Below are 10,933 nucleotides of genomic sequence, written 5' to 3'. Positions count from 1 at the left end.
TCGTATAAATTGTTCTGTTTTTAAGAATTATCATTACTTCTAGAATGATATGTCCTAGCTCTCGTGCATACTGTACACATTTTTAACTGAAATAACTCTTTGAAGCCTGAATAAGCAATGAGCTTCCTTTATAACTTGCATTAGAAACTATAGGCATAATGCATCAAACTTAGGTTGATTGTTGCTTTGTTCATTATCCCCTTCAAGCCAAACTTGAGAGGCCTTGTAAATATGGAAAGCAGCACAGAGCCCAAATAACCATATACAGTTTCCTTTTATCAGCTGTATGTCCTCGTAAAAGGCTATCTGAGAACTCTACAAGGACTGAACAATTAGCCACTGCATATATTGATCTTGAAGATAGAACAGATTGGATGAGAACAGTGCTGCCATCCAAAGATAAGTTCCTCCATTTCCAACCATCCAACTTAGTTTATCAAACAAGTAATCAAAATCAAAATTTTTGTATTTTTCTGCCAGATAATGGTCAAGAAATGACTGCACAGTGTTCTTAATTGGAATGCCAAACTCCCTACTGAGAGTACTTTGCACATCAGAAAGGGTGGAAGGTCTAAAATGAATAGAATAGAGAAATTAAAACCCACATCACATCCTCTAATCCACTGAATGAATTTAGAGCTCAAGCCAAACTTATGCAGTACTTCTCGATCATAAGCCCGCTCCATATCTGCTTCGATTGCCATCAAAGCCTTCCTCTTACATGCTTTCTCCAAAGAGTGAAAAACTTCCTGGGCCAGCATAATATTCTCAGATTTATTAGGACCCTCTACAAAGGCATCTTAACTGACAGATATCAATTTTGAGAGACTTCAACCAAAGTACCAATATTTTTGCCACAATCTTGTAAACTGCATTCCAAAAACTGAATGACCTATAATCTTTATGAACTAGACAAGTAGACTTCTCGGGCATTAAGGTTATGTAAGCGGCTTTCCAGTCTTTAGCCATGAGACCAGCCTCGAAGAAGTTCTTGATTGCTTCCACTACTTCTTAATGATAGGCAGGCCATACTCTTTAACAGCGGCTTAATTTTTTCATTTGTCACCGCAACCACTAAGTAGTCATTCTCCAACCAAAAAACAATATTATGGATTGAAGGCAGCTCAAAGGGCCCAAATGGCTTTGGAATATTCCATTTCTCCTAAAAAATCCACAAAGATTGCCAAGCTTGCTCATCATTCTCTATGATCGCACCATCTACCAGTTATATTTTATTTCTTCTTTTTCTCAATATAGTACTTCGATAAAAGGAGGAGAATTAAAATCTCCCATCTTTACCTATTGGATTCTAAATTTTTGCTTACTCAATATTCTATTTTTAGTCTTTCTTGTAGCTAGACGGTTATTTTGTACACAAGCATGCTTGTTTGCACATGGTTACATTTGTATAAGACTAGGGATTAAATATAAAACGATAAAATTAAGGCTGAGAATTTTTTAAGTTTAGATCCACTCAAGTTTGAAGAGCAAATTTTAAAAACTAGATCCACAATCATAGCCATTCATGTATTCCACGGCAATCGCGATGCAGCAAAACCAATATATTGCATGGGTTGTTGTCTCATGTACAACACAAGCCTTGTCGTAACATGATCGTCACACAGTACACGGTTTCTTCTAGAATTTGAGGAGATTCAAATTCAATTTTTTCTTAATTAATATGGGCTAAACATAAAATAACAGCCAAACAATGAACTGAAAATTAATAAAGCTTTATTTAATGCTATCTTTTTGGTCCAATTGAGCATGCATTTAAGGCTAACCGGAAAAAAAAAAAGGAAAAAAAAGACATGCCTTTAACCTCATTTATATAGGAGCTAGTACTTAAATGAAGTGTAATTGAGAAATTATAATTTCCCTTCCTTTTTCTAGTATATAGGATGGGGAATCCAACCGGATTACACCAACCAGTTATAGTGGATAAAATTTAGTTCGGATCCGCTTTCAATTTGGACCGGGCGCAACGTGGCTTCTTGGTCTACTCTTCCACATGGGTTTGGGTCGGCATCCGGTTCTTGCGGTCCGACCGGTCGAACTCGTATGATGGCTTTCTGGAGGCCAACGACACGTGTCATAATCCCGCCCACGGGTCCCACTTGTGGCCCGTTGGTGGTCCTTAAACACTAAATGACTAAACTGCCCTCACGCCTCTTTCCAAATTACCTGTTCCGACCTCTAGATATAAGGCGGACAAGTTCCCTCTCGCGGCCACGCCGACTTCGGAGCGCGGAGAAATCTCGCTCGCTCGGACGCTCGGGTCTGTTCTTTTCTCTGAGGTTCTTGAATCGACTTCGAGAATTCTTTTGTCTGGTACTTTTTAACGAACTTCTTGATGAAGATTTTTTTTTTTGGAATATGTTTTTTTCTTTCTTTTGCTTGAATTTGGCTTCGAATTATGCAAGATTTCGCTTGATTTATTTGTGCAATGTGAAGGTTTAGGGTTTATGAATTGAATTCGGTTTTAATTATTAAACCCTTTCATTGGGACCGTCTTCTTTGAGTAAGTCCCTTAATCGTTTAACATCGTTCAAGAATATGCTTTCTGGTTTTCTTTTTCAATCTTACCATGCATTACTTCGAAGAATTTTCGATATAAAGAGCATGCTTTGCACGGAGTTCATCTAATGATGCTAAAGTCTGAAAATTTTATGAATCTCTGGCCGTTGATTAAAGATTAGATTTCTTAAATGGGGAAGTCCCGAAATTGCAACTCTTGTCGATATATCTAATTAATTTTCTTTCCTCTTTTCATCATTTTTTTTTTGCTTTCCTCTTAGTTCTTGAGAGACTAATTGTATTTCTTTCTTCTTAATTTGCAGCTATCGATCTTTGGGTTCCAGGGATTTGAATCAAATCTTGAATGTAATCCTTTATTTCAGCAAATGGCAAGGAAAAAATCCCGTCCAATACGGTCTGGAGGGATAATATCTGATTTTGGTGCCCCAAACAGCAGTAATAGTACATCCGAGATTTTAGCGCATGACAATGGTCTCAAAGAAGTAGATGTAGATAGCAGTCAAGAACTTCCTGACTTTAGGAAGCCGATTTATATTGATATAGATCTGAGTCATTGGGCTTCTGATGAACATTTTGACATAGCAGAAATCTATCTGATTGATGTGAAAATTTCTGATGGATTAATTGATTATGGGTTGATAGAGGATAGCTTCAGAAAATCCAAATTTTCTCTTCGTTTCCGCTTGTGTGATGTAGAGCAAGGTAGCTTTAGGTTAGGCAATTGGCCTGTATTGCCGGCAGATAGTATCATTCTAGAATACCTTGTTTTAGAAAACCATAGTTCAGAGGAAAGCAGAGAATGTACAGTGTCTTTATCCGGTACATTTGATGGCCCAGATGACAGCATCTCTTGTCTTGTCCACTTGGTTAGTCTAAAATTCTTGACACTAAGACTTGATTTAGAAGTTGAAGATTTGGGGATTGTTCCATCTTTTAGATTTAGAGTACAAATACTAAGAAGTGCTTTTGATGCATGTGAGTCCTTGTTGGAAACTGTGAGGCAGCCATGGAGAAGGAGTATGATGAAGGTTATGTCTTGGCTACGCCCTGACGCTACAACCTCAGAAGCCATATATGGGTTAGCGGGTTCTACTGTGCATCAGTATGCAGCTGGTAGGTTTGGGTCAAAGAAGCATGCTCGGTTTGATGCTGCTGGATTTTATGAAGCTATTAAGCCTTCTAAGTAAGTTGGAATGATTACCACAACTTAGTAGTGACAACATCTTTCTGCCACAACCCCTTATATGCTACACAATTGTTTCACATGCTGATTGAATTAAATTATACTATTGTATAACACCTCTTGAATTGTGTGAAGCACTGACAATTACATAAATACCGTGACCATTTGCTTGTATAATGACCATGCCCCTGCTTTCTTTCACTGGCGAAAAGCCTTCAACTGATCCTATGGTGAAGAGTGCATGTTTTTAGCAATTTCAATCTAGGACCAGTCCAAGAAGTGGTACTTTAATTGACAGAAGAGTAGGATTTATTATTCAGTGTTGATTCAACTTTGTTATGATTCTTTTGTCTCTAAATGGTAAACTGTTAGTGGTTTTTCTTCTAATTCAAGATTTCAACACTGTTAGTGCTATATTATGTTTTTCTTTTGGCTGATAGGGAGGAGCAAATGTTGGAAGATGAACTTCCTGACTTGCTTCCTCGTCTAAGACCATATCAACGTCGTGCTGCTTATTGGATGGTTCAACGAGAGAAGGGGATTACAAAATCTTCAGGCAATAATATACAGTATCAGCTGTCTTCTCCATGTAATGTGCCGGTCATTTTTCTCGATAAAAATTCGAGAATGTTCTACAATCCATTCAAGTAAGATTTTATTAAGGAAATTGCAATTTTGAATCACTAGTTATTTATGCATTTTTCCACATATCCTTTCAGACTTTGAAACAAAAAAGACATTTTTCCACATATCCTTTCCATATAACACAGCCCAAGTTGCAAACTTTTAGCGACAGTAAGTAGCAGAAGCAGCTCACACATGAGAAATTATCAGTGACATATATCTTTAGTCCCCAAATTTTTCTTCAGCCCAAGCATCTTGAAGATTCTTAGCCTCTCGCCCCCCCCCAACCAAAAACAAGAAAAAAAAAAGAGAAAAAGGGAAATAAAATCCCGTGTAATAGCCTGTGTTACCACGATTCTTGCTTCTCTTCGGAAGATTCGTGTTGGATATGCATTTGTAAGTTGGATTTTCCCATTAGGTCAAACTAATTGTTTGCAACTCTTTGATGAGCAATTGGCCTTTCTAGCAATATTTTCTCACCATAGTGATGTTGGAAGGAGTTTTTCCCCCTTTCAAGAGCTAGCAGCCTAGGATAAGGATGTCATAAAATAGCTCTCCAAAATGTTGCCTTTCTTGTATTCTTGAGCTAATTTTTGGAACTTGGGTGATAGCCTTGTACCAAAATACCTTAATCGAATAATGGCTTCTAGTGCTTTCTATTGAACGAGATTTAAAATTCACTTGATATATAATGTAGTCAAAATTATTTTCTTTTCTACATGTTCCCCTATCTACTTCTTTCCCCTTTCCAAGTCAGACACTTAGAAATATGTTCAAAACTGAATCTTGCAATTGTACCTGTGCAACACTACTGATAGCTATTACAAGAAAATATGCCTTGGGTCCTTTAACAATCAGTCTCTGATATTTGTAATAGCCTATCTTTGCTGGACAATCATGCCTGACATCAAATATTTGTGTTTGATACATATCCAAGGCAGATACACTTGGATACTTAATGAAGTTCTATGGTTGCCAGTTTTAAGGATCGACGGAGAGTTAAACTCTTCTAACAATGAGTTTGACTTTCCATTTTCATATTAGAAGTGAGTATTTTTTCTATTAAGTGATTGGCCAAGGATGTAGGTGTTGAAATAATTTTGAAGAATGCTTGGAATGAGGAGTGGAGGGGCGATAGCCGCCCACTGCTCAGGGATATTCATAGGATAGCGAGAGATTGTGTCTCAATTTTAGGTTGCTTATGTGTATCAGGAGGCAAATAGGGTTATAGACTAGATCGCCTCTTTCGCTGCTCACCACTCGGAAGAGGTCCTTTGGACATGTTTTGTAGCCGCCCCTCCACCCTCATGCCATCTCCTTTCTCTCGATTCCGTTGGTTGTACTCACACTAGAGCAGTGTGAGTAGCTGTTATACCAAAAAAAAGAATGTTCTTTTTGTTATATTCTTAAGTTAATTGCGAAGTCTGAATAAGGAACATGTATAATAAAAGATCTTAACAAACAATATCTTCTTAATATTTATTTTTAATGTTTCAACAAAACAATATTAAAGGTATAGATATATATAATTTAATTAAAGTTATAACTTATCCTATGTATCGCTGTATCTCCCTTTTCTTATCTTTGGTTGAGTTAGACATTTGGATATGTATCCGAATCTGATTCTCTTATGCATGTCCATGCAACATTGACTAGTAGCATATGCAGAAACGTAAATAGATTAAAAGTCTTTTGTAAGGTATGCTGAACTGGCTTGTATTAGAAAACGATTCCAGCTATGGGGCCGGAACCGGCCTGAATCGGCCAGTACTAGATACGTATCGAATGGTTCCGTTCGGTACGGCTTAAACTGGTGCAAACTGGTCTGTTCGCACCGATTCGCTACAGTGCGCTGCGCGCCCGCGCGTGCAGGGCCGGCCCGAGCCCTAGGCGACCGAGGCGGTCGCCTAAGGCCCCGGGCCAATGGAAGGCCTCCGAGAGGCTGACCAAAAGGAAGCAAAGGCCCCATATAAAACTAAGATCTGGTGCTGGCTACGAGTCTTCCCCCTTGATGGAAGGGAGGTGGAGAATTTCCTGGCCTGCAGAGGGGCAATTTGGGAAGTTGGGGACAGTAGTTTTGTTTTGGGTGGGGAGAGAGAGAGAGAGGAGGGATTTGGTTGGCTTGATAGATGCCTGAAGCCACTCTTATCTTTCATCCCTTCTCTTTTTTGGTTTTGGTCTTGGTTTTCCTTCCCTCACATTACTCCTGATCCAGCTGGGCCATCCGGAAGAAAGATAGGGGGATTGGAGATGGACTTCTTGGAGGGTGGAGATTCTTTTAGTTTTCTCCTCTCGGTTTCTTCTCCCCTCTTGGGTGGTAGAGAGAGAAAAGGAGGGAGGGGGTTGAATGGCTGCTGTGCTGTGATGTTGCAGTTGCTGCTTGGGTACTCACTTGAAGGGGAGATGGTGGGATGGGGTGAATTTCCCATAATGACCCTACTTTCTCTTATAGAGAGGTTCCTTTATGGACAAATTCTTTTCTTTACCTTGACCATGAAGTGCCATGGGATGACCTTTTCCTATTCGGCTCTTGCATGACATGGTAAACAGTATTGCCAAGCATTATCTCAGTTATTTAATCAGTTTCATGGCCATTCATTTAGAGTAATTACTTTTATGTGCTTCCATTTAAGAATTATATTAAATTGAAAAAGCTTCTTGTCTATCTTTGTTAGATTCATGTATCTTTGTTGAAATAGTGTACTTAATAGCTATCTATTTTTATATATTTTTTAAAGTATTTTATATTTATTTAAAAAATTATTATTAAAAAAAAGAGGCCTCGTTCATTGGATTCGCCTTAGGCCCCAGAATGTATTGAGCCGCCCCTGCGCGCGTGTTATGCGGACCGGTTCGACACCAGTCCCGAACCGGTCCGGTAGGCGACCGGTATGCTTACTGGTACCGGTTCAGTGTACCTTGGTCTTTTGTTTCTATGAAGTTTAGTACCTTGTATAGATCATCGTGAATTTTGAGCAATAAGAGGTCACATCAGGGACACTATTTAATAATAATGCTAATTAATAGAAATAGAGTTAATCATATGCTATAAGGCATACTTCATCAAAATAACTCTAGGGTTCTAATTCTTGGTATAACAGAGTAAACTGATCTGATCTATGGCTGTGACCTTTATAGATATCAATACCAACAAGCTTGGGGTTGCAGATCAATGGGAATGATTTCTGCAGGGCTAGCTGCTGTTTCACCTTGCAATTCTTGAATGGAGATGAAAGATGGGGAATGGTAAAATAAATTTAGAGGGAATGATGAGGGAAAAAGAGATGAAGATGAGGTAGTAGAAGAAGGTAATGGGAAGAACAGCAGAAAATGCTTGCTGCTAAGTCACTGCTTTTAACATATTCATGAAAACAAAGAAGAAAGAGAGGAGTACTAATGATAGGGGAGGAGAATAAGGAAAAGAAAATGAATAACATAATGACAGAAATCAAGATTGCCATTGTTTATAATGAAGAAGGAAGGGTGGAATCGATAAGGTCAACTAGAAATTGCCAAAAGATTACCAAAATGCAACCCATAAAGTTCAGTCATGTGCTGTAAAATGACCTCTTGAAGGAGGATTTCTCTGTGGGGAGTGAGATCCACTTGGCATTTTAAATTACTTAGTTTAGGACAAAGATCGCCGAACCGGCACCAATTGGCGTACCGGTCAGCCACCGGACTGGTTCGGTACCGGTACCGAACCGGCCAAAAAGATGCGCGTTGTAGCTATTTGGCCATAGCGTGCCGTGGCATTAAATGGTCATTTTTTGTGGCCACAACGTGTCGTTTTCTGTGGCCGAACCGACCCGGTCGGCGCCGGTACCGGTTCGGTATGGGCTGAACCGGCCGGTACGGGCCGATTCAGCATTCCTTGGTTTAGGATGTTTTAGGATATAGAGCTCCAGACTCAAAAATTTAGAACTACTGCTTGTTAGCCAAGGGGTTTGACCAATGGGGCAATTCTTAGCTCACAGCATTTTAAGTAGAATTTCTTTGCTTGAAAGATAAGCCACACTATTAGTGACCGAAAATGAGTGAATGGAAGTGTCGGTACGGGGAACCAGCTCCGATTAAATTATAGTAGCAATAGTAACAATAACAACGATACTTATACTAATAATAGTATTAGTAATAAGAAGAAGAATAAGAAACATTTAGGAAGCAGGTGCATGTACGAGTTTCCAAGGAGATTCTAAAGGAGATGTGCAACCTTGAATGGGAGATTTGCATGCCACTTTATTGTTGCAGGTGAATTTTTCAGCTATATGCTAGAAATGGGGAAGATTGGTAGAGTTGTTAACTTGTTTGTACGTTAGGAATTTTCACCTATTTCTTCAGTAAATATAAAATTTTAGTTACAGTGTAGAACTTATGGTCAAGGTTTGAAATTCCAACCATATTGCCCTGAACCATGCACCATACTGCCCCATTTTTGTGCCATCTCGACCCTTATCAATTCAATTCATATTGACACCCATGTATCATTCTGCATATCATCTTGATACATGATCGGCGTGCATTGTGTCACGAGATTTCAAACCTTGCTTAGGGAAGAATTCTATTAGAAACCTTTCTTCAAATATTATCAACTTTGAAAAGGACCATAGGAGTTGGGAAACTACACTCCCCCTTTATACCTAGTGTAGAACCATGTCAATTTATTTTTCCAAGCTAATTTGATTTTTTTGGAATTGCTGGATGTGACCTTCAAACAGCAGATATCCTTAATAATCAATGGTGTACTAGGTCAAATGAGAGTATTATTGGAAAATTGTAAGCTATCTCAATCAGGAATTCTCCAATGAATTAGTTTATAGAGCTATTATAGACAAATCAAGTTGAGAGAAAATCTGAGATCTCATTTTGAGTGGTGCTCTCTTGCTAAAGATAGTAAATCTCCTAGAATGAAATTTCATCTCCTGAAAATAATGATATATTTGACATATAGCAGAATATGTTAAAAATTTAAAATGTAACTATACAAGGAAACCGAAGCTGGTAAAGGTGAATTGCACCAAGTCTTTGTATATCCATTAAATTATGGTATGAAATAAGCACTTGAACACTGGCCATAGGGGATTGCTCTTGCTCATCATAACTTGATGGAACGGTCAACATTGTGGGGGAGTGCTGAATGCAAGGGTGAGTTTACATGTACACCTCCTCCAGGAGTTTATGATAAAAAAGCATTCTTGAGATCTATCTGATGGAGAAACTGGCCAGGAGACACCATAACGAGAGTCAGAACATGAAAAAAATGGTCATCTTTCCTATGTGGACAAAATTCATGTCTTTTATCATGCCTTAAACAGCAAAATCACATGCAATGACACAAGTGTCATCGCACTTCAGAGAACATTTGAAGAGGATCTTGGTTTACCAGGCCCACTTGCAGTTGTTGATGATTTACCATACTGGATAGGCAACATGCTTTCAAGCTCCCCTGAGTAGGTACCTTAGGAAGTGTGCAAGTATCCCTGCTAGATGTGTAATGTGCTATAGATTTTCACATGGTGCCTGCCTCTCCTATTCTCTAATACATGGATAGAAGAATCACTTGATGGCACAAACCTTATCGTTCTATACCATGACAATTTGTTCATATGCCACGATCTTTCAAAATGATTGTTGTCTAGAAGACATTTTGTATATTCATCCATCTTGAAGATAGTAGCATATTTATCTGTTTAACCTATTTCACTTTCTCTTATTAATATGTTTCCAAATCATTTTTTTCGAGATGTAATACACAATATCATATGCCTTTAACTTGTTTCTGGTCACCACTTGTAAATTTTATATCTGTGGGTTGTTTTCCTTGTCAGTGGCAATATTTCGTTGCATCCGGAGTCCTCACCAGCATATGTTTCTGGTGGGATCCTAGCTGGTAAGTAGCTGCCTTTGCACTATATTCACTTAAAAATATTGCAGATTACTAACTTGATGCTACTGCATCTATTTAATTATCCTCTTTTCTCTCTGTACTTACCTATCAAAGATGAGATGGGCTTGGGGAAAACTGTTGAGCTGCTTGCTTGCATCTTCTCTCATCCCAAGCCATCCTTGGGAGAAGGCTTTAAATCTCTTGATGATTCACAAGATATAAGTAGTCAGATTAAAAGACAGAAACGAGAGCGTGTGGAGTGTGTTTGTGGTGCTGCAAGTGAAAGTTCCAAGTACAAAGGTCTATGGGTGCAGTGTGATCTTTGTGATGCTTGGCAGCATGCAGATTGTGTTGGTTACTCACCTAAGAAGAAACCTTTGGTTTCCCATGAAGTTGACACGAGAGGGGGCTCTGAAGAGGTTCTGTCTGCTAAGTCAAAGGGTGGTAAAAAGAAGAAAGATATGAGCATCATAATAGAAGCAGATGGAAATTATGTATGCTCACTCTGCTCAGAACTTACTGAAGCTGCTAAAATTAACAGGCATACTGGCTCAACCCTTATTGTGTGTCCGGCACCTATATTAGCACAATGGCATTCTGAAATAATTCGGTATGATACTTCATCCTACCATCTTTGTTTAAACCCTTTAAGTGCATGAGTTTCCTTCTAGTAATCTGTTCATCTTCTCTAATAATCTCTT

The 10,933-nt window shown here is 38.7% G+C and overlaps 1 protein-coding gene across 6 annotated transcripts in view; it reads left to right on the top strand.

The window, feature by feature from the left end:
• The first annotated feature begins 2,168 nt into the window (after nt 1–2,168).
• LOC103702148 (RING-finger, DEAD-like helicase, PHD and SNF2 domain-containing protein) overlaps nt 2,169–10,933 on the top strand; it is a 42,178-nt gene continuing 33,413 nt past the window's right edge. For 2 of the 6 annotated variants that reach the window (XR_015967830.2, XM_008784459.5), the window contains exons 1-5: nt 2,169–2,278; nt 2,841–3,721; nt 4,162–4,368; nt 10,174–10,235; nt 10,347–10,842. Coding sequence is in view for 4 of the 6 variants with exons in the window: in XM_008784459.5 (XP_008782681.4) it covers nt 2,904–3,721; nt 4,162–4,368; nt 10,174–10,235; nt 10,347–10,842 (1,583 nt within the window). In the remaining 2 variants the exon portion in view is untranslated. Of the gene's footprint in view, nt 2,332–2,840; nt 3,722–4,161; nt 4,369–10,173; nt 10,236–10,346; nt 10,843–10,933 lie in introns of all 6 variants that reach the window. The other 4 variants (XR_015967829.2, XM_008784458.5, XM_088702501.2 and 1 more) reach the window with 3 other exon arrangements.

This window comes from Phoenix dactylifera, chromosome 8, assembly GCF_051530095.1.
Source record: "Phoenix dactylifera cultivar Ajwa chromosome 8, Ajwa_hap1_PhDact_Kaust_v1.1, whole genome shotgun sequence".
NCBI classification, from domain to species: domain Eukaryota; kingdom Viridiplantae; phylum Streptophyta; class Magnoliopsida; order Arecales; family Arecaceae; genus Phoenix; species Phoenix dactylifera.
Note: the sequence above shows the minus strand (reverse complement) of the source record. Positions and strands in the feature narration are given on the sequence as shown.